At 38.3% G+C, this 23,370-nt stretch overlaps 4 protein-coding genes across 4 annotated transcripts; all 4 read right to left on the reverse strand.

Annotated features, from left to right (window-relative positions):
* Window positions 1-1,265: 1,265 nt before the first annotated feature.
* On the reverse strand, window positions 1,266-8,891 carry LOC145903118 (ileal sodium/bile acid cotransporter-like). Its single transcript, XM_082991196.1, has 9 exons — window positions 8,830-8,891; window positions 8,498-8,622; window positions 8,075-8,210; window positions 7,865-7,983; window positions 7,632-7,720; window positions 7,188-7,283; window positions 6,955-7,112; window positions 6,485-6,706; window positions 1,266-1,491 (listed from the first exon to the last, which is right to left on the reverse strand). Exons 1-9 carry the CDS (start codon window positions 8,889-8,891, stop codon window positions 1,266-1,268), a joined length of 1,233 nt encoding a protein of 410 aa, XP_082847322.1.
* Window positions 8,892-14,232: 5,341 nt separating this feature from the next.
* LOC145903618 (uncharacterized) lies at window positions 14,233-15,794 on the reverse strand. The gene is made up of 3 exons (XM_082991722.1): window positions 15,727-15,794; window positions 15,494-15,651; window positions 14,233-14,951 (listed from the first exon to the last, which is right to left on the reverse strand). The coding sequence occupies exons 1-3, from the start codon at window positions 15,769-15,771 to the stop codon at window positions 14,726-14,728; spliced, it is 429 nt and encodes a 142-aa protein (XP_082847848.1). The 5' UTR covers window positions 15,772-15,794; the 3' UTR covers window positions 14,233-14,725.
* A 222-nt stretch (window positions 15,795-16,016) lies between these two features.
* LOC145903119 (sodium-dependent organic anion transporter-like) lies at window positions 16,017-17,803 on the reverse strand. Its single transcript, XM_082991197.1, has 6 exons — window positions 17,797-17,803; window positions 17,397-17,496; window positions 16,643-16,842; window positions 16,351-16,486; window positions 16,141-16,259; window positions 16,017-16,024 (listed from the first exon to the last, which is right to left on the reverse strand). Exons 1-6 carry the CDS (start codon window positions 17,801-17,803, stop codon window positions 16,017-16,019), a joined length of 570 nt encoding a protein of 189 aa, XP_082847323.1.
* A 916-nt stretch (window positions 17,804-18,719) lies between these two features.
* Window positions 18,720-21,809, reverse strand: LOC145903120 (ileal sodium/bile acid cotransporter-like). Its single transcript, XM_082991198.1, has 9 exons — window positions 21,770-21,809; window positions 21,333-21,435; window positions 20,893-21,017; window positions 20,683-20,818; window positions 20,079-20,197; window positions 19,716-19,804; window positions 19,342-19,440; window positions 19,033-19,190; window positions 18,720-18,933 (listed from the first exon to the last, which is right to left on the reverse strand). The coding sequence occupies exons 1-9, from the start codon at window positions 21,807-21,809 to the stop codon at window positions 18,720-18,722; spliced, it is 1,083 nt and encodes a 360-aa protein (XP_082847324.1).
* Between the last annotated feature and the right edge of the window lie 1,561 nt (window positions 21,810-23,370).

A 23,370-nucleotide genomic window follows, 5' to 3' on the forward strand; every position in this document is an offset into this window, starting at 1 on the left:
TAATCAAGCAAACTAATTTCGTCGCAATGTCTTTAAAAAATATAGACCGCAGTGACACACATCAAGGCAGGAAACACTTACTAATATCAGCAAGCAAAACGCGTGTCAGGTATCACATGTTACAAAATTATTTTTTTGCCCTTAATAGCTGTGGTTCATAAACAGGCGTGACAAAAACGACTCTTAGCGTGGAATATGAGGATTTGAACCACTAACTACACATGCTGACCTGGTGATCACTACCCCTTTCGTAGTTATACACACAAAGAACACTTGCTTTGATTATCCTGGAAAGATACAGGAAAATACATTTCGCCACATTTAGCACGAAGCTATACTTTGCGTGTTTTTGTGAAAAACGGTACATTTTTGTTTTTAAATCTTATTTAAACGTGTCATTCAGGCACGCAAAATTCCACGTTGTTTTGAAAATATGAAATAAAGGAAAAGACCATCGATCGTGATACATCAGCGAGGAAAAATGCTTGGTAACAAATCACCAACAGCAGTCGCTATGTTGTGTAATGATGTTGGTTGTACAAAAAAAAATGATTCTTAATTACAGTTAGAAAGCAAAAATATAATATAACGATTGTAAAATAATCCACATTACTTTAATGACATACAGGGTGGGCTCGCGCACCTTTCCAAGCCACCCACACTGCAGCTATTGTGATCATTAATTTATAAATCTTAGCCTTTTCAGACAATTTTAACGAGGATACTGTTTAAAATAAGAAACCGGCAGCATACGTTGTATATCCTATCAGTTTGTCGTGCTTATCGCCAAATACTTTTCTTTGACTTTTCAAACGTATGATGTCAACGATGAAATATTGCTTGAAACGCGGGCAAGCCTAATCTTTTGGCACTTCAAGTTGTCCTACTTAATAATCATGATTTTTTATTGGCAGTAAATTTGTACATAATTTCTGACGTACCCACAGCATTTAAATCCATTATACAGCCGGAGCTTGGTTGTGACGACATCTGGTAGAGTTATTTGATCAGCCTGTTTCGTATTTAATGAGTAGAAAGTCGATTCAGAATCAATATATAACCACCGGTTCAACGCGTGTTTGTTTTTTGCATGCTAAGCATTGAAAAAAGGTTGTATTTTTAGGTTTCCAGCTCACGCAGCAGCTGCGAATGGGAAAGAGTTTTTTCTTGCATTGAAGAAGTGTTTTAAACAGAGTATAACGCAGTGACGAACAACAAACATTACCAAAGTAAATCCACGTGTAAATTATACACTCTTATTGAGTTTACACCTTTGTTCCATTTTTCTTCCCAGTTAGAGCACTTGTGACGTCACTTCCCTCATGTCGATCATCATCCTTGCTCTTCTCATTTTGCACAGGAACAAAGTAATTGAATCCAAACTTCTTCATGGACAGATAAACCATGACAACTACAATTGACACGACCAGTTGCATGGAACCGTAGAACAAGGAATATGCAACTATAGAGTGCACAACACTTGGAGTATCTCTGCAAAGAGATCGTTGACAAACAGTTATATCTAGAAGAAAACCTGATCTGGATTCGTGGCCAGGGTATCCTGGGTTCAAATCCCGGTGAGTCAAACAATATAAATAAAACCCGACAATAGATTTAACGTAGTACGCAAGTTGTCGTGCCGGGATGACAAGTGCTGTCAAACAAGTTTCTTCATTCTTCACACTGATATCGCATTTAAAAGGACATATTCAGAGGCAAGCAGTAAAGAGTTACCGGGAACGTTTTAATTTACACGACAAATAAACCGATGTGTTGTCGTGTACTAAGGTGAGATTTCTTAATTAAGAATCAATTTTCAAAGACTAAGTTTCTCATGACTATCTGTGACGCAACAACCGCTAATTGTTTACAAGAACGCCATCAAGACAATAATTATTATTACGGAACAGCGGAATGTTCCGGTTTACTTTTACTGCGGCTTGGAGGTGACATTCATATATCTTTGTTGCTGTCTGCGTATTTGCAAACGAAATGCTTTTGTTCAGGACAAAAATTAAACAAGTAGTCCCATGATTATGAAGGTTAATAGTAATAAATTTTCCTTAGTGCTATCCAAACCGAGTCAATGGATTACTTACTTGTATGACAGAAAAATTACGTTCAAAGCAACAGGGCAGCTTTGGAACATGATTTCTATGCCGACAGTGCGTCGTTCCGGTTGAGAGAACCCGAGAAATGGTATCCGCGTAGCGGCGTAACCGATTGCGAACGCACAGAACAAGAACAAGAATGCAGACTGTGGAATGGAAATGAAAGTTTGATTTGTTTAAACATTTGTGGCCAACAGTAAAGTTTTCGGATATTGACTTACCCCGGCAAGTTTGGCGTCTGTTTCGTCGAACAGTCCCCCGATCCTAGAAAAAATCTTCAAAACCACCACCATAATGGAACCGATTATCGAAAGCACCTAAAAATGAAAACCCAATTACAGAAATGTATATGGCCGGCAAACGGCGCCACCGAGTTTAACTAAGAGTTTATTCTGAGCGTAGCTTGTTAATATCTATTAGTATGGCCGGATCAACCAGAATCAGTCACTATTACCGTGTGGTTTTCAATTATTATCGGTTTTAAGAACTTAAATGTATTCGCAAGCAAACAAGCACCATTACACAATGCAGTAAGTTAAAGGCGATGAACAATAGTAACAAAACAAAGTAAATCATAAACCTGCCCTGCTGGTAGACAAGTGTTTTATGATCATAGGTCATAGGTTTTATGATCATTTTTTTTTTTCAGGCACTTAAAATGCTCTTTCTGTGTCGACTTGTTACATCTAAAGAAACACCAATACACATAAACGTACAAGGAGAGTTTTTGTGTGACGTCCAATATCCATTGTCTGCCTTCTGTCGTGGAATTGTTCGCAGAAGATCCAAAATCTAAACACGTGAAGGCAGCTTAAATACACATTTGGACTTTTGGGGTGAATTGGCAATATATTTTACCATCACAAAACAAAATATCAACGTCACCTTTTTCCCCTATTTTTTGGTGGTTATAAGTAGTGATGTTTCCGTTCCAAATTTTACGGCCCAGATGAATCCGGATAGTAATCGGTCAAATCCAGCCGGATAATTTAGGTTCGGCAATTTCCTAACCGCAATTTAAGCGTACTTTATACCAGTGTGACAAAAATGTGTAGTACGTGGACGTGTATGCTTTGCTTCTCGTGAATTCAACAAATAAGAGTTTATCGTAAAAGTGTGTTAAAACAACTTATTTGTGATGTGGGATAGCCTCAGCATTTAATATATTCGTTGCGGGAACCTATCCCGACCCTGGACTTATTGACCATCTAAATAGAGCACATTTTCAAGATTTTAGGTCACAAATCAGGATCAACTTTTTTATCCCGTACGAAAAGGAGAATCGGTGTAGTCCGCAGGGTCCCGAAAACGAGTGAAATTTGTGTGTGTTTGTTTTTCTTGTCGTAGATTTCAAAGTACTTATCCCGTAAATTTACGTGAATAATCCGACCGCGTCCCTGTACCCAGATCCCGCACAGCACATCACCAGTTACAAGTGTCCAGAATTTTCCATGAATATGTGCGTTATGTATTTGAAACTTCCATGGATATACTTATTCAAAGTTCTATCACTATATATTGAAAACGTGTAGACATACCTGAAACCGCAAAGGAGGAGATTGTTGCAGACATTTTCATTCAAATTGCATCGAAACGTTTATTTTCCAGGTTGAAATCTGTCAGCCCAATTATTATATTTAAATAAGACACTGGCTTTGCTTCGTAAAACTAAATCCAATAATCTTTATATTTTGGTGTGAAAAGCAACGTCAGTAGCTAATTCAAATAGAGTCATCACGGCGATTGCAAACGAGTGGAAAATGTATCTCAAAAGCGGTTAGTCAGTGCCAATACATTTTGCAAAAAATGGATTTTTTATCCTAAATGCTTAGCAGAGGTAGCATAGTAAAATTGGTGGTCATAACTTAACTCAGCTGACAAACGCCCGGTCCCTACTTCCTGGCATAACACGACAAGGCTTCGTCAATAGTAACAAAGTTTGGCATACATCGCGTTTATCACATTCATTAATGACCGTCTTTTGCTGTAAAGTTACTGTATAATTGAAGAGGATTCCCTAATCTGGGATGCTGGTAAACATTTTAAACTGTGTTGATCATCAGTGCTTTTGCCAACTGACTGAAAAGAGCATCGACATCGGCTATGCCTACCACAGGGCAAATGCAAACAAAACAAAACCACAACAAGAAAATAGCGTTTTCGTGGGGGTAATGATAAACACAGATGTGTTTGAAACGTCAGCATGGCATGTCCAGCATCCCAGCTTTAATATTTTTTTTTGTAAGCTCCATGTTTTTCGCTCTTTGCCAAAACATGTTACTACCGTTTACCATAAACCAAATGTTAGAGTTTGCCAAAGGTTAACACAGAAGTTTAAATATCAATGTTGTACGCAAAGCTGCAAACAGACTGGACATTGTAAGCAGATGTCCAAAAATTGTTTAAAATTTTAATAGAACAATGGAAAAATGCTGACTATGCTGTGCGTAAATTTAATGCCATACGCTGTGCGGGAGCGAGAAAATGCGACGGGTTTCGTATTTACCGCGTCCTATTGTTTGTCCTAAAATGACTAAAAAAATCCATTGAACCGATAAATTTCTGTTGTGCTTTGGTGACGTTTCACAAGCCATACAATCGCAATTTTATTAATGAAATCATTTAACCGCATCATTCACGTTTACATCTGTTAAACATCAACATAACTATTCCGAATTCTATATACAGAGACATGTAATAATTAAAAGGAAATTTGTTGGCAATAAATGTGCGATTACAAAACATAATTAAGTTAAATATCCTGGTATACGTTCACAGGCTTCGCAGCCAAGGCAATGCAGCCTAGCTGGATCAGCCTCTTTTCCCGATAAGTCGGAGCAAGATCTGAAAAATCAAGCTCCTGGTGAGGTTTGAACTCACGACCCTGGGCTAACCAGGACCAACGCTCTAGCAACTCAGCTACAGGAGCTCCGTGGTTTTTCGGGGTATTTTGTGGCCAAGGTACACAGGTGCGCAAGCGCACTTGTCAGGCAAACTTCACATACGTAGGGGATCTCCACTACCGTAATCAGACAACGCAGAAGTGGTAATGCCATGCTTTCGCATAGCAAGGCAGTATCGCCCCACTGCGCAGGCCCTTTGTGTTTGGCGATCTCAGCTCTCGTATTTTCTTTATTAGGTTCACAGGCTTCGCAGCCAAGGCATTGTAGCCAATCTGGAACATCCACATACATCTCAGCCTCTCCAAACGATTTTAACGAGGTTACTGTTTAAACCAAAAAAAACGGCAGCAAACGTTGTATATCCTATACATTACAGGCGTGAAAAAAACGACTTTTAGCGTGGAATATGAGGATCTGAACCACTAACTGCACATGCTGACCTGGTGATCACTACCCCTTTCGTAGTTATACACACAAAGAACACTTGCTTTGATTATCCTGGAAGGATACAGGAGAATACATTTCGCCACATTGAGCACGAAGCTACATTGCGTGTTTTTGTGCAAAAAAAAGCACATTTTTGTTTCAAATCTTATTTAAACGAGCCATTTGGGCACGCAAAATTCCACTTTTTCTTGAAATTAGGAAGTAAAGGAGAAGACCAACGATGGTGATACATCAGCGAGGAAAAATGCTTGGTAACAAATCACCAACAGCAGTCGTTATGTTGCGTAATGATGTTGGTTGTATAAACAAAATGATTCTTAATTACAGATGGAAGGCAAACATATAATATAACGATTGTAAAATAATCCACATTACTTTAATGATATACAGGGTGGGCTCGCGCATCTTTGCAAGCCACCCACACTGCAGCTATTGTGATCATTAATTTATGCATATTAGCCTTTCCAAACGATTTTAACGATGGTACTGTTTCAAAATAAAAACGGCAGCAAACGTTGTATATCCTATCGGTTTGCTGTGGTTATCGCCGAATATCTTTCTTTGTCTTTTCAAACACGATGAAATGTTGCATAAAACACAGGTGAGCCTAATATCTGTTGGTGCTTCAAGGTGACCGACTTAATAATCATGTTTGTTTATTGGTAGTATAAATTTGTACATATAATTTCTGATGGACTCATCGCATTTAAATCCATTATACAGCCGGGGCTTGGTTGTGACGACAACTAGTAAAGTTATTTGATCAGCCAGTTTGGTATTTAATGAGCAGAAATTCGATTCAGAATCAATATACAACCATTGGTTCAACGCGTGTTTGGTTTTTACATGCTAAGCATTGAAGAAAGGTTTTTTTTTCAAGTTTTCAGTTCACGCAGCAGCTGCGAATGCGAAACAGTTTTTTCTGCATCCAGGAAATGTTTTAAAAGAGTATAACGCAGTGACGAAGAACAAACATTACCAAAGTAAATCCACGTGTAAATTATCCACTCTTATTCAGTTTACACATTTGTTCCATTTTTCTTCCCAGTTAGAGCACTTGTGACGTCACCTCCCTCATGTCGATCATCAAACTTGCTCTCATTATTTTGCACAGGAACAAAGTAATTGAATCCAAACTTCTTCATGAGAAGATAAACCGTGACAACTACAACTGACACGACCAATTGCATGGAACCGTAGAACAAGGAATATGTAACTATAGATGGTACAACACTTGGAGTATCTCTGCAAAGAGATCGTTGACAAACAGTTATATCTAGAAGAAATTATTTCACCGAAACAGCGGAATGTTCCGATTTACTTTCACTGCTGCTTGAAGGTGACAAACTTAAACACTTGATTGCTGTCTGCGTATTTGCAAACGAAATGCTTTTGTTCAGTACAAAAATTAAACAAGTAGTCCCATGATTATGAAGGTTAATAGTAATAACATTTCCTTAGTGCTATCCAAACCGAGTCAATGTATTACTTACTTGTATGACAGAAAAATTACGTTCAAAGCAACAGGGCAGCTTTGGAACATGATTTCTATGCCGACAGTGCGTCGTTCCGGTTGAGAGAACCCGAGAAATGGTATCCGCGTAGCGGCGTAACCGATTGCGAACGCACAGAACAAGAACAAGAATGCAGACTGTGAAATGGACGAGATGGTTTTGTTTATTTAAACATTTGTGGCTAACAGAGAAGTTTTCGGTTAATGACTTACCCCGGCAAGTTTGACGTCTGTTTGGTCGAACAGTCCCCCGATCATAGAAAAAATCATCATAACCACCACCATAATGGAACCGATTATCGAAAGCACCTAAAAATGAAAACCCAATTACAGAAATGTATATGGCCGGCAAACAGCGCAACCGAGTTTAACAAAGAGTTTATTCTGAGCGTAGCTTAATAATATCTATTGGTATGGCCGGATAAACCAGAATCAGTCACTATTACTTTGTTGTCTTCAATTGTTGTCGGTTTTAAGAACTTAAATGTATCCGCAAGCAAACAAGAACCATTACACAATGCAGTAAGTTAAAGGCGATGAACAATAGTAACAAAACAAAGTAAATCATAAACCTGCCTTGCCAAACTGTCACGTTTAATGCGGCATATATACTTTGGTTGGTTGTGTAATTTGTACAAATAATATCGGCATACCCACCTTAGTTATCATACGTGATTTTGATGGTACGAAGTGCTGGACAGCAATTCCTATTAGAATGGGGATAATCATTCCCGCCAAACCGATTCCTGTACGTAGAGAGAGCAGAATTATATTCCCGTATTGTGAGTTCGTTATGTTGTAAGAGTAACGCATGTAGACGTGAGACAAAATGAAATCCGATTCTATTTGGGGGTTAGCTCCTGAAATCAAGTTATGTTTAGAATTTTTACCTAGCGCTTTGTAGGGCACACGGAGGGTTTCGTCCAGTTGTAAAATCGCACTGAATGCGTAAAGCCACATTGGCATAAATCCGAGCGCCAGAAGAGTGGATACGGTGGTCATCACTATACTGAAATACAATATTCATATTATTTTACGCATACGTGTCAGCGGGAGAGGCTAAGCATATCTTTACGGTGGATAATATTACTTTTATTTACCTGAGGTCCATATCTCCGTCCAACCAATAAATAGCAATATTGCTGTATGTTCCACCTGGTGAACCAGACTGGATTATCATCCCAAGAGCTGTCGGTAAATTGAACCTCATCACTTGGCTAATGCAAAACCCCAACACTGTAAATACAATTGAGTGCATTTATGCACGTTGTTGAATAACCAACAATGTGCCCAACTAATTTTTGATCTTAAAATAAACATAACCGTGTTTAGAAAAAGTTTTGATAAAAAAGACAAATTAGTAACCTCCATTAGCATACTGTGGTCACAGGGCTAAACCTGGTGTGCCAGGGGTTGGCATAAACTTGTGTCACTTTGCGTCACGACATTTAGTAATCCAACAGTTTTGATGTGACCGCTGTGCAGATTTTTTTAAATAATTGATTGTTTCTTAATTATCTCACGGGGAAGTAGAAGAAGTTGCAGCGAAATTCCAGTGAAAAATTTCTTTGGTGTTTTGATGAAATTAACGATTCTGGAGGTGCTTGTCGAACAGCCCAACCCGAACATGACAGTAACAGTGGCTGTGCTGAAAAAGATGTAAACTCTTACACTTTGGAATGTGTGTTGAATGAAACTAGCAAAAACACCAAAGTTTTGACTAAGAGAGCTGCCAGGTTGTTTAACTATGTCAATGCATGTTGCAGAGATCAAAAGTTTGTTGCCCATGGTTGGAAATCACGCAATAAACTTTTGCCCAAAAAAAGTCTTCTTTATTCTTCCAGACTTCACAAACTGTGGCCACAGAAAGCCAAGAGCCAAAATATCAGAACTTTCCCGAGTACTGCAACGAACCATGACTTAACAAAAAAACAGGCAGCAAATACCTGCATAAAAAGGCCCCATTTCACACTGCTGCTTATATGATTAAGAACAGCTTTGAAACCACCTTAAAGGCCATTATGGCGAAAGAAAAGGCAACCCAACTATAGCCGTGATGTATCTATCAACAGTTTACATTTCAAGTTTACCAACCCCAGCATAAGGTGATTGATGTTTTATGCAAATTAAGTAGTTTGTTGCTTTGCAGACACCTAAAATGCTCTTTTTGTGTCGACTTGTTACATCTAAAGAAACACCCATACATATAAACGTACAAGGAGAGTTTTTGTGTGACGTCCAATATCCATTGTCCGCCTTCTGTCGCCGAATTGTTCGCAGAAGATCCAAAATCTAAACACGTGAAGGCAGCTTGAATACACATTTGGACTTTTGGGGTGAATTGGCAATATATTTTACAATCACAAAACAAAATATCAACGTCACCTTTTTCCCCTATTTTTTAGGTGGTTATAAGTAGTGATGTTTCTGTTCCAAATTTTACGGCCCGGGTGAATCCGGTCGGATAATTTAAGTTCGGCAATTTGCTAACCGCAATTTAAGCGTACGTTATACCAGTGTGACAAAAATGTGTAGTACGTGGACGTGTATGCTATGCTTACCGTGAATTTAACAAATAAGAGTTTATCGTAAAAGTGTGTTAAAAACAACTTATTTGTGATGTGGGATAGTCTCAGCATTTAATATCTTCGTTGCGGAAACCTATCCAAATCCTAGACTTATTGACCATCTAAATACAGCACATTTTCATGATTTTAGGTCACAAATTATGATTAACTTTTTTATCCCATACGAAAAGGAGAATCGGTGTCGTTTTCCGCAGGGTCCCGAAAACGAGTAAAATTTGTGTGTGTTTTCGTGTCGTAGATTTCAAAGCAATTATCCGGTAAATTTACGTGAATAATCCGACCGCGTCCCTGTACCCAGATCCCGCACAGCACAGCACATCACCATTTACAAGTGCACAGAATTTTCAATGAATATGTGCGTTATGTATTTGAAACTTCCATGGATATACTTATTCAAAGTTCTATCACTCTATATAGAAAACGTGTAGACATACCTGAAACCGCAAAGGAGGAGTTTGTTGCAGACATTTTCATTCAAATTGCATGGAAACGTTTATTTTCCGGGTTGAAATCTGTCAGCCTAATTATTATATTTAAATAAAACACTTGCTTTGCCTTGTAAATCGAAATCCATTAATCTTTATATTTTGCTTTGAAAAACAACGTCAGTATCAAATTCAAATAGAGTCGTCACGGCGATTGCAAACGAGTAGAAAATGTATCTCAAAAGCGGTTAGTCAGTACCAATACATTTTGCATGCTTAGCAGAATTGCCAAATTGGTGGTCATAGATTATAACTTAACTCAGCTGACAAACGGTAGGTCCCTACTTCCTGGCACAAAATGGCAAGGCTACGTCAACAACTAAAGTAACAAAGTTTGGCTTACATTGCGTATATCACATTCATTAATGACCGGGATGTGCTTTCTTTTGCTGTAAAGTTACCATAAAATCGAAGAGAATTGCCTAATCTATGCTGGTAAACATTTTAAACTGTGTTTATCATCAGTGCTTTTACCAACTGACTGAGAAGAGCATCGACATCGGCTATGCCTTCCAGCGGGCAAATGCAAACAAAACAAAAACAAAACTACAGGAAAGCAGCGTTTCCGTGAGGGTGATGATGAACACAGATGTGTTTGAAACGTCAGCATGACATGTCCAGCATCCCAGCCTTGATATTTCTCTTTTGTAAGCTCATGTTTTTCGCTCCTTGCCAAAACATGTTATTACCGTTTACCATAAACCAAATGTTAGAGTTTGTCAAAGATTAACACAGAAGTTTAAATATCAATGTTGTACGTAAAGCTGCAAACAGACAGGACATACAATGGAAAAATGCTGACTATTCTGCGCGTAAATTTAATGCCATACGCTGTGCGGGAGCGAGAAAATGCGACGGGTTTCGTATTACCGCGTCCTATAGTTTGTCCTAAAATGACTAAAAAAATCCATTGAACCGATAAAATTCTGTTGCGCTTTGGTGACGTTTCACAAGCCATACAATCGCAATTTAATAATGAAATCATTTAACCGCATCATTCACGTTTACATCTGTTAAACGTAAATATAACTATTCCAAATTCTATATACAGAGACGTGCAATAATTAAAAGGAAATTTGTTGGCAATAAATGTGCGATTACAAAACATAAATAAGTTAAATATCCTGGTATAGGTTCACAGGCTTCGCAGCCAAGGCAATGCAGCCTAGCTGGATCAGCCACTTTTCCCGACAAGTCGAAGCAAGATCTGAAAAATCAAGCTCCTGGTGAGGTTTGAACTCACGACCCTGGGCTAACCAGGCCGAACGCTCTACCAACTGAGCTACAGGAGCTCCGTGGTTTTGCGGGGTATATTGTGGCCAAGGTACACAGGTGCAACTTGTCAGGCGAACTTCACATACGTAGGGGATCTCCACCACCGTAATCAGACATCGCAGAACTGGTAATACCTTGCTTTCGCATAGCAAGGCAGTATCGCCCCACTGCGCAGGCCCTTTGTGCTTGGCGATCTCAGCTCTCGTATTCTCATCATTGGGTTCACAGGCTTCGCAGCCAAGGCATTGTAGCCAAGCTGGAACATCCATATACATCTCAGCCTCTCCAAACGATTTTAACGAGGTTAGTGTTTAAACCAAAAAAAAACGGCAGCATACGTTGTATAACCTACCGATTTGTTTTGCTTATCGCCGAATACCTTTCTTTGACTTTTAAATGAGTTGTATTCTTTTATTCGAAAGACGTACAGGCAATAGCACGTGCAAATTAAGACCGGTTATTTGGGGAGACAACCGTGGTTATAAAGGGAATGCGCCTAATCACATTCCTATGCAATCAACGTTGGAATGTTTCACAGGGTGCGAAATGCTACGATACAGGGTACGAAAAATGTCACACTTCACTGATCACAACAAAACGTATGATGTCAACGATAAAATGTTACTCGAATAACGGGTTAGCCTAATATCCTTTAGTACTTCATGGTGCCCGACTCAATAATCATGTTTGTTTATTGGTAGTAAATGTTTACATAATTTCTGATATACTCACAGAGTTTAAATCCATTATACAGCCGGGGCTTGGTTGTGGCGACATCTGGTACAAGTTATTTGATCAGCTTGTTAGGTATTTAGTAGAGATTTGATTTCGAATCAATATGTAACCACCGGTTCAACGCGTGTGTGGTTTTACATGCTATGCATTGCAAAACGCGCAGTAGTTTCGTTTCCCTGGGATTATTTGAAATTTGCGAGGCAGAAAAGACAACAGTTAAAGAATCGATTGATGAAAAGGTGGTATATGCACATTTGCAACCAAGAAAAGTCGTTGTCGTACAAATTGGTCAAATTAGATAAAATACTGAGTAACAATCTTAAATGGTTTTTCAGATTTACGGAGATCATATTTCTAAAATTCAACACGTATTTCTTTTAAAAAAAAACTATGTTGAATTACACAACCGCGATGACAGAAGCAGCTCAACTTAGAAACCAAGCAAATATCTTTGTTGAATGGTTTTGTATTACGTCATTGATCGGAATTTCTTCATATCTTACACTGGCTACCATCATCTTTCAACGCTGCTGTAAGCAACGTGGATTAAAGTTTAACAACCAACTGTGTGTAGCTTCGAGCGTCTGTCTTTTGATTTCCTTTTTAACCTCCACGTTGGTGGTAACCTTGAACAATCTAAATGACACAGTTTGCACGTGGTTGTCAAATATCGAAATTATTTGCACTGTCGCTTCAAATTTTTTTGTATACTTTTCTTTGTGGCATCGTCAAAAAAGGGTGTATGAAAACGTCAATTCGACAGCCACATGGGTTGCAAGGTCAAAGATTTGCGGCAAGGTCATCTTGTGCGGACTTACTACGTTCCCTTTGGTACAAATTATAGGAACAATTCTTACAATATCGGTATACGTACCAGGTAAACGGTGTGTTAGAGAAAGAATGACAATGAGAATTGGAATGGTTTATGCGGCTGGAACAACTCTTAGTCAAATCGGACTGCTGGTCCTTTTATTTCTTCCGTTGTTCAAGTATTTTAGCAATCTGACTGGAATCGACGAAGTCTACAAACGTTGTGCTTGGAGTGGCGCAGTTTGTTTTATTGTCGATCTTCTTAAAGTGGTGGCAATAATATTTTTGCAACCCATGACGGAGCGTTTGAGTTGGTTGACGGGGCTGATTTCCGGAAGCATAATACGATTCTTTTTCCTTTTGAATTTTCTAACTCTGCTGGTTTCGTTTGCTGATTTTAAAAAAAGAATCTTTCCATTTGTGATGTTTAAGTCCAGTGGATCATCTCGGGTTGGCTGTCTGCAAACGAATGAGACACCAATGAACATTGTTCAGGAACGGAATCCTTCGCTCAAGCCAACGGTGGTGATGACTGTGTTTCAAAAAACTAATGACGACTTTTGAAAACCGTAACTCAAATTGACATATTAGCTTATTGGAAACTTATTTAACCCGAATACAACGAAAAGAATGTGAAATCAACTTAAATAGAAGAATTTATGATTATTCGTCAAACTTCTTGGAGTAATTTTTCGTGTTTATTTACGATGTAGTGATTGCATGCATTGCGGTGTTGATGCTGTCTTGGAATGCGCAATTGTTTTTGATGCAGCAAATTCAATGTGTGAACACTTTTCTATGTTTAGTTTGATCTTTCAATTAATTAAGCAACGAATAACCTGCTGACAGCATGTATTAATTAAATGGAAAAATTATTAATTCAACATAATGGAATTGAAAACGTGGACAACAATTTATTTGAAGCCAAGTACTTAGATTACCAAACCACATATTTCTGTTTATACCCATTAGTATGAAATTTTAATAGATATCGCAAAGCCCATAAGTGGTCAATATTATATGACGTTAAACACACATGCACCGACAGCAAATGCAATACGTCTCATGGTATGTTAGATCCAGACACGGCTTTATACAAAATTTACACATTGCGTGGGCATTTGCATTCAGGTTTGTTGTTCTAAACACAAAATCAAAGCATTGGCAGATATCGTTTATAACAAAAACTCATATATTACGGCAACAAAGCAACAATTCACATTACAACTAGCAAGTTTAGAAAATTCCAACCAAGTAATTAGTAACTGCAGCTTTTTATATAAGCACCCATCAACTGCACCAGAATACGTGGACAAACACCTAAAATTTCTTAGCCCAGGGGTGGATATGGCAGGGGAGGTTTTGTGATTAGGTCTCCCCTCCATCCAGTAAAACCTGTCACAGCACTGACAAGTCGCAGCAGTTGCCGAAGGTTTGCCTTAAAATTTATCTTTGTTCGTCACACTAGCGTGATTTTATACAGGTTGTGGCAAAAACGCCCTCACCCCCGAGAGGGAAAGTTTTTGGATTCACCCTTACAGCTACCAAACTTTAAATATGAGATTGGCAACAAACACACGTAAACAAAATATCCCTCTGTAATTTTAGGGTTTCAAGGGATTGTTTGGTTTGATATTATGAATATTTATGAACAATCTACTATATAAGGCAAGCACTCAGATAGCACATATGATTCGCTAAGCAAATGAAAAAAGTTTTTTAAGGTTTTAAGCGCAGCAGCTGCGAATGCGAAAGAGAATTTGCATTGAAGAAGTGTTTTGAAAAGAGCAAAACGCAGTGACGAACAACAAACATTACCAAAGTAAATCCACGTGTAAATTATACACTCTTATTGAGTTTACACATTTGTTCCATTTTTCTTCCCAGTTAGAGCACTTGTGACGTCACCTCCCTCATGTCGATCATCATCCTTGCTCTTCTCATTTTGCACAGGAACAAAATAGTTGAATCCAAACTTCTTCATGAGAAGATAAACCGTGACAACTACAAATGACACGACCAGTTGCATGGAACCGTAGAAAAAGGAATATGCAACAATAGATGGTACAACACTTGGAGTATCTCTGCAAAGAGATCGTTGAGAAACGGTTATAACTAGAAGAAAACTTGCCCTAGATTCGTGGCCAGGATATCTTGGGTTGAAATCCCGGTGAGGTAAACAACATAAAAAATAAAAAAAACGAAATATCATACATTGCATTTAAAGGACATATTTAAAGGCAAGCAGTAAAGAGTTACCGGGAACGTTTTAAATTACACGACAAATAAACCCGATGTATTGTCGTGTACTAAGGTGAGATTTCCTAAATTAGAATCAATTTTTAAAGATTAAGTTTCTCATAACTATCTGTTACGGAACAACCGCTAATTGTTTACAAGAACCCCATCACTATAATAAATTTTATTAGGGAACAGCGGAATGTTCCGGTTTACTTTTGCTGCGGCTTGGAGGTGACAAACTTAATCACTTGATTGCTGTCTGCGTATTTGCAAACGAAATGCTTTTGTTCAGTACAAAAATTAAACAAGTAGTCCCATGATTATGAAGGTTAATAGTAATAACTTTTCCTTAGTGCTATCCAAACCGAGTTAATGTATTACTTACTTGTATGACAGCAAAATTACGTTCAATGCAACAGGAGCGCTTTGGAACATGATTTCTATGCCGACTGTGCGTCGTTCCGGTTGAGAGAACCCGAGAAATGGTATCCTCGTAGCGGCGTAACCGATTGCGAACGCACAGAACAAGAACAAGAATGCAGACTGTGGAATGGACGAGATGGTTTCAATTGTTTAAACATTTGTGGCCAACAGAGAAGTTTTCGGTTAATAAATTACCCCGGCAAGTTTGGCGTTTGTTTCGTCGAACAGTCCTTCGATCATAGATAAAGTCAACGTAACCACCACCATAATGGAACCGATTATCGAAAGCACCTATAAAGTAAACCGTCGCGTTTAAAACGGCATAGGTACTTTAGTTGGTTGTGTAATTTATACAAATATTATCGGCATGCCCACCTTAGTTATCATACGTGATTTTGATGGTACGAAGTGCTGGACAGCAATTCCTATTAGAATGGGGATAATCATTCCCACCAAACCGATTCCTGTGCGTAGATAGAGCAGAATTATACTCCTGTATTGTAAGTTCGTTATGTTGTAAGAATAACGCATGCATATGTGTAACAGATCGAAATACCGATGCTATTTGGGGGTTAGCTCCTGAAACCAAGTTATATTTACAACTTTTACCTAGCTCTTTGTAGGGCACACGGAGGGCTTCGTCCAGTTGCATAATCGCACTGAATGCGTAAAGCCACATTGGCATAAATCCGAGCGCCAGAAGAGTGGAGACGGCAGTCATCACTATGCTGAAATACAACGTCCATATTATTTTATGCATACGCGTCAGCGGTTGAGGTCAAGCATATCTTTATGGTGGATAATATTACTTTTTTATACCTGAGGTCCATATCTCCGTCCAACCAATAAGTAGCGATATTGCTGTATGATCCACCTGGTGAAGCCGACTGGATGATCATCCCAAGAGTCTTCGGTAAAGTAAACCTCATCACTTGGCTAATGCCAAACCCCAACACTGGAAAAAACATGTATGTACGTGTGTCTTTGCAGCTCTAACTTAACGTAACAGTTCTTTTAATACCAGTATTTCCATTAAAAATGGTTTTGTACCTAAAGTGCTGCGAATAGAAATTATTTAGAAAGCGCACATAAAGATCGTATTCAAATATACCTTCAAATTGTCTGTTTGATGTGGTCGGTAGAAATATGTTTAAATTTTCAAAAACTTGTTTTTTAGGCCACTCACGGGGAAGCAACAGGAGTTGCAGCGCAATCCCAGTCAGAAATTTCTTTGGTGTTTTAATGAAATTGATGATTCTCTTTGTGCTTGTCGAACAGCCCAACCCGAGCATTATAATAAACACAGATATGCTGAAAAACATTATTACAGGGTGTAGCAATATCATGATAGTTTACGGTTTCAACAACTGCACGTCAATCGCGTAGGGCTTTTCACCTGCATACGCAACGCAGTTATGATATAATTTGTTGAATTCAATATTGTGTTGCTCTGTAGACGTAGAGGTGCTTAGCTTTTTGAGTGAAAGCTAACTAATTTCAGGCATTTGAATGTTTCAATATTTAACAATTTTACATTTTGAAGGATAAATTTGCATTGATGCAAACGTTTAATTTGATTCATTCAAACTAGGATCTTTATTGAAAGATTTAAACAACAGTAAAGTACATATAAAAGCTATGGAGCCAATAATTTTTTTTATAGTGAGCTGCAGATAGGGCCACTGTTTCGATCTAACAGGTCTCATCAGTGCAGCTGTAGTGTAACTTACAAGGATCTTGTCAGTTAAAATGCCGGCAAGAATTCCACTTTGTGGTGACTATAGTAATAACATGTTAAAACGAAATTCTTTGGTCGGTATTAATCTAGGACCAGTCACTTCAAACCTCAATAAATTTATTCTTACAAAGAAAGTTTCTGGGAGACGTCTATTATCCACCCTCCACCTTCCACGGACGAAATGTTTTTGGGAGCAAGACTCACATTTTGCGCAGAAAAGCTGATACCTGAACAAGGGTTTAAAAAATCGTTAAGGCTGTTTTTTTGTTACCTATCCGAAAGTGTAATGAGAACGAAAAACGAAAAACATGTCTACAAGCCCCCATAACAGTCACGGCCAAGTAAACGTTCCTATTGTTGGGATTTTAGTGTAATTGAAGTTTAACCTTGTTTACGTGGCTTACACTTAAACGACAAATTCGCTGTAAAATATATTTCTATTCTGTTTTAGTCATTTCCAGCGCAAAAATGCAAAACTAACCCATATACGTGATGCATTAACAGCATAACAGTTCAAAAACATGTACCTGACATTTCAGAGAAAGGTTTTGTTGCACCGATTTCCGTGATATCAAATTTCCAACTGAAACGACGATCTTATCTTTTGGCAAATAACTGCAGTGTACTAAAACTGTATAGCCAAAATTCTAACTGCCACCTGCAGTGGTACCTGTAATACATGCAGTGATCTTTCTCGCAAGCAATGCATGACTGCCTGAATCACTTGCAACAACAAATTTTCTCAGCAACCGCAAAGCCTTAATGAACCGGAACATTTTGCAAAGTCAACCTGACTTGATTTGAAAGTGAGCAGCGTGAGTCGGCAAATAAACTGCTGTCGGTTTACAAATTACACTTCCGTTATTTTCTTATTCCCAAGATTCTTAGATTCATTTCACACAAACATTGTTACATTTTACAAGTAATTAATTCGCTATCACAATATACCATATACAGTCTAATATTTTGACCCGCAAAGATTTATCCTTTCATGTTGCATCCATTCTTACTTTCCTCAATTTTGTGCCCTGCAGACCACAAACCCGCCAACTTCCCCGTGCTTACGTGACTCACGAAACTAAAAATTTGATTAAATAAAATGTGACTGAAACGTTTGCTGATATTTTGTAAATCATTGGACCTTCGTCGAACCCCAGAAACCTCGCCAGCGAACCCCAGGAGAATGTTGATCCCAAAACTTGGCAGAGCTGCATTAGCATTTAAGAGTGTTCTATATAATACGTAATATCATCGCTTGTGTTTAACCAGTTTATTGGACTTTCTTTTGTGAGGTTATTCAATGGAAAGAATAATTCTCAACGAAAAAAGTTTTTTTAGTGTATTTCATTCGTTACGAATTACTCTCACATTTACGTGGCGACATTCGTAACTTTGCATTAAAGGTGGTTATTTGATGGATATTTTGTATGCTTTGTGATTATTTTACACTCTACTCCTTTTCATCGGTCATGAGAACATTCGTTGCCAATTCTTCGTCGTCTTTATTCTCTGCCTCGATCTCGTCGTTGGGAACAAAATATGTGAAACCGAATCTTTTCATGAGAAGGTAAGACGTGATCGCGATCACTGAGGACATCAACTGCATGGAGGCGTAGAAGAAAGGCAGACTGACCATGTATGCTACCACTGGAGCCGGGTTGTCACTGTGAATGTAGATATGGACTTACTGCATAGTACATAGAAAAAAATACTTTGTGACCATAATTTTCAGTAAAACATACGTATACACGGCAGTAACTTACTGGTAAGATATGAGAATGACGTTGAAAGCCACAGGGGCGCTCTGGAACATGATTTCTATAGCTACAGTGCGCCGTTCCGACTGAGTGAAATTGAGAAAGGGGATTCGGGTCGTTGCGTATCCCGTCCCGAAGGCGCAAACAATCAGCAAGGCAACAGACTAGAAAATGTAAATCCAGAAGTTTAAAAGCCGCAATTTTAAACTCGAACATGTGTCCGCGATCCAGTTTATTATTATATTATTAAAATATTCTCATACTCGGGAAAAAGGTACATGTGTGTACCTATCAGTAAAATGCTTTTCTTCTTACCAGCATAGGCCTTGCCCTCGCAACGTCGACGTACAGTCCAAGAGATATTGAAACTCCCATGATTCCAAGAACGAAAAACGAACCCAAGATGGTGAAGATCTTTGTACAGGAAATTTATCGTTAGGGGAGGGATATGTGGCCAACGACAGCAGGAATTTTAAAACATTTCTGATACGTTCGTGTTGTGGTTTTACTGAATCGACCTTAGTGCTGTCACTTGTCAGGATATTAACGCATTTAACTTGGTTCAATAAACTCAGAAGCTCTTTACATTCCAGTCGTTATCCAACGGACATACATTAAGCAAACGCGTCAGATGCCAGGCAAAGTCAGTAACAAACCGTTAACTTGTTAAAACGTGCATAGAGGAATACCTTGGTTAGAAGGCGGGATTTGGATGGAAAGAAATGCTGTACTCCCAACCCCAACAGCACCGGAACGACCATTGACGCCAAACCAATTCCTGCACACAAGCGTATTTTTCGGTGTCAAACAATCTCAAATAATCGCAGTAAATTTTGAAATTTGCTGCAATTGGGTAGGGCTACTGTTGGTGTGTTACTATATACGGGAAAGTATAATCAATTTCGCAACAGTTTACAATAAAATCTGCAAACTGATTTAAGTGTTGGGATTTTCAATTACCTAAAGGGTAAATCCATAAGCGAATTTCAAAACTACCCAAAACAATGTAAATATATAACAGCAGCAACTCATAGCAAATACAAAACTTTTACCGAGCCAGCCGAAGGGCACTTTTAAGGTTTCCTCCAATTGCAGAACCGATGTGAAAATAAGAAGCCACATCGGCATGAACCCCATTGCCAGGAGCGTGGAGACGGTGGTCATGATTATGTTGCAACGCACAAAAAAGTTGGTTAAGGCAAATTCTCCCTTCAATCTTATGGCGGAGATAACTTTATTTAAGGCCGTGAACTGATAAGAAGCATGGTACGACGAACTGTTGTGGTTATTCTTTGCCGCGGGCAGATCGTATTTATAATTACACGACCAACGAAATTCATAATTTTGTGGTGACGTTTTGTTTGTATGTGGCAACATAGACATTTCATGGGTTAGTACGATGTTTGCGGCAAAGATATAAGAATTAACTCCAGGCATTTATATCTCCGGGCTGCGGTATATTTACCGTAGAACTCTCTTTAAAATCTTTGTTTACTGTGAAGTTTTTGGCCTTGCTTGGTGACATAACAAAAGGTTCGGCCAATGTCAATGCCTTTTGCGGCGATTTAGTAGGGTCGGCTTAAGCTGCTTCACAACGACAATATTTTAAGTTTCATGACAATGTTACAGAAATATTGAGAGATAGAAAACTGTCACCTGAGGTCCATATCCCCGTCCAACCAATACGTCACAATGTTACTGTACGTTCCACCGGGCGATGACGACAGGAGAAGAAGTCCCAGAGTTTTTGGCATGTCCAAACTTAAAATGCGACTTATGGCGAAACCGAATACTGTGGAAACAGAATGATAATATCAAGTGGTAGAATGGAGTCTTCTCTATTTGGTGAACGTTTGATTAACTTACGTGGGAGAAGTATTAGCTGCAAAGAGACACCGGTTAGAAAGTGTTTGGGTTTCTTGATAAAGTTCACTATCCGATTTATGCTCGCCGAACAACCCAGACCGAACATAATCGTAAACACGGCGATACTGAAAATGTACACAAAGAAAACTTTCGTTTCACATCGTACCGAACTAATTTACCAAAGTTAAGACAGAATGGTTAACATCTAACTAATGCCGAAAATGTATTACTACAAGATTAAAGATTTCGAGAATGAACAGGCTGCCCCATACCGCTGTAAACATCGACATGTATATTCTCAAAATTGTGCAAGAATCCGTTACTGGTGGTGAAAGATATAATGCAACTAAAATGTATTTAACCACGACCTTGAATAGAAGTATTACAGTCTACGGTTTATTATTTCTAATTCCTCTCCTACTCAATTCAAATTTACTCACAAAGCCAACTTTTGTGCTATCTGCAAAGCCAGATTTAGGTCTACGTTATGAGCTGTATCGCTGGTCGTGTTGGTCGTCGTTCCCATCATAGTCGTGACATTATCTGAAACAAGTTATTGTATTTATTCTAAAGTATTTGGAATTTAGATATTTGTAGTGCGGCCGTTTAAGTAAAGCTGCAACCTTGTGCTTTTATATATGATTTGCCCGCAATAAAATTTTGGACACATGCACCAATCAGAAATGAAAACTGCAAAGTGTCGAGAACCAAATGCATGTTGATATTAATGCAGAAGATAAAGTTTGCAACTACACTACAGTCATAGATTTTTTTTTAAATACGAAGAGGTATTATGCAATAGCAATGACTCGCAAACAATTGTACGCGGTACAGAAAGTACTTTGACATATGCAGTAATTATTGAGTTATTTATAACCTGGTTGTGTTCGGTGAGGAGCGATAGAGGATATATTCATCTTTGTTCTGAGCACAAGAAACACAAATTTTGTTTTTAACAGAGTTGGTCTGTAAATGAAATGCAATTACAAACGTGACTGAAACTCGTTGTAACTTAGGTTCATAATCTGTGCTGTTTAATTAGGTTAGTGTAAAATATTCAACACTAAACCTGGCTTTGCTTGCTTGGGATTATTCAAAACACAATTCAATAACTTTTGCAATCTGCACATTTTTTAACAAGCTGGAAATATGTCCACAAACAATGTTTGTTGTCAAATATTCTGTGGCTCAATCGAAACAGTTAATTTAGTTCTAAACCTCCAAGCGCAACAAGCCGTCCTGCCGCCGTATAAAACCGTAATACTGATTATCGGTAAATCAACTGCCAAACGTGCCTAATGACGAGCACAGGAATTTACCGGGATATTTTCGCCTGCGGGTTCGACGCTTTAAGTTCTTGTGTGAGTTTGTCATAAAATCTAATCTAGTTTGGAAAGAAAAGCGAAAGGTAATATGCTACTCGTGCCGAGGCAATTTTGGCTATCTCCAAGTTTTTTGCATCAATTTAAACAGAAATAGAAGGAAATATTTGGACGGCTAACGTAAATTTGAAAACCCTATTATTATAACTTCACTCCAGACCAGTTGCCAACCTAATTTAAAATCGAAAAACTGGGTTTTGGGCGTTTAAAATCGGATAGTTACTTGGTACCTGGTGTTATTAAAAAGTAAAAGCAAATTCAAGCTGTATTTACAAAAAAAAACTAAATCGTTAAGGGACCGTTCCTTTGTAGTTACATAAAAGAAGAATACTTCGTTCGATCAAAAATGGACAATGCTGTACCTGCCTCTCTGGATGCATTTGAGCTCCTGTTTGGTCAATATTTGGTTTAATATGCAGAAAAGTTTAATATGCAGTATTTAACTGAAAATGAATCGTTGAAGTATAGGCTGTCTTCTCAATTGTGGTTCTATGCAAGCCCATCCTTTGTTTACGTAACGAAAGCAAAGTTATATTTGCTGAATAGTTGCCTGCGAGTCCCCCTAAAAGCTGTTTATTATTAGCAGAGAATTAAAAGGAAGTCAAAATTGCGCAGAGCATAAACGACGTAAAACAAACATCATTTGGAACGTTTCTTCCAAAAACGTAGAAAACTGAAAATTCTGTTTTTAACAGAGTTGGTCTGTAAATTACAAACGTGACTGAAACTGGTTGTAACTTAGGTACATAATCTGTGCTGCTTTTTAGGTTAGTGTAAAATATTCAACACTAAACCTGGCTTTGCTTGCTTGGGATTCTTCAAAAACAGTTCAATAACTTTTGCAATCTGCACATTTTAATAACAAGCTGGTAACATGTTCGCAAACAATGTTTGTTGTCAAATATTCTGTGACTCGATCGAAACAGTTAATTTATTGTTGACATAACCCTGAGGAAGTCTCGCCGAATGGCAGACGAAACGTCGGTTTCAAATAAACACTTTAGAAACTAAGTGCCAGAAGCGCAATTGCGATTAATTAGTTAATTTAGTTCTAAATCTCCAAGCGCAACAAGCCGTCCTGCCGCGGTATAAAACC

Source organism: Ascidia mentula, chromosome 5, assembly GCF_947561715.1.
Source record: "Ascidia mentula chromosome 5, kaAscMent1.1, whole genome shotgun sequence".
NCBI lineage: Eukaryota > Metazoa > Chordata > Ascidiacea > Phlebobranchia > Ascidiidae > Ascidia > Ascidia mentula.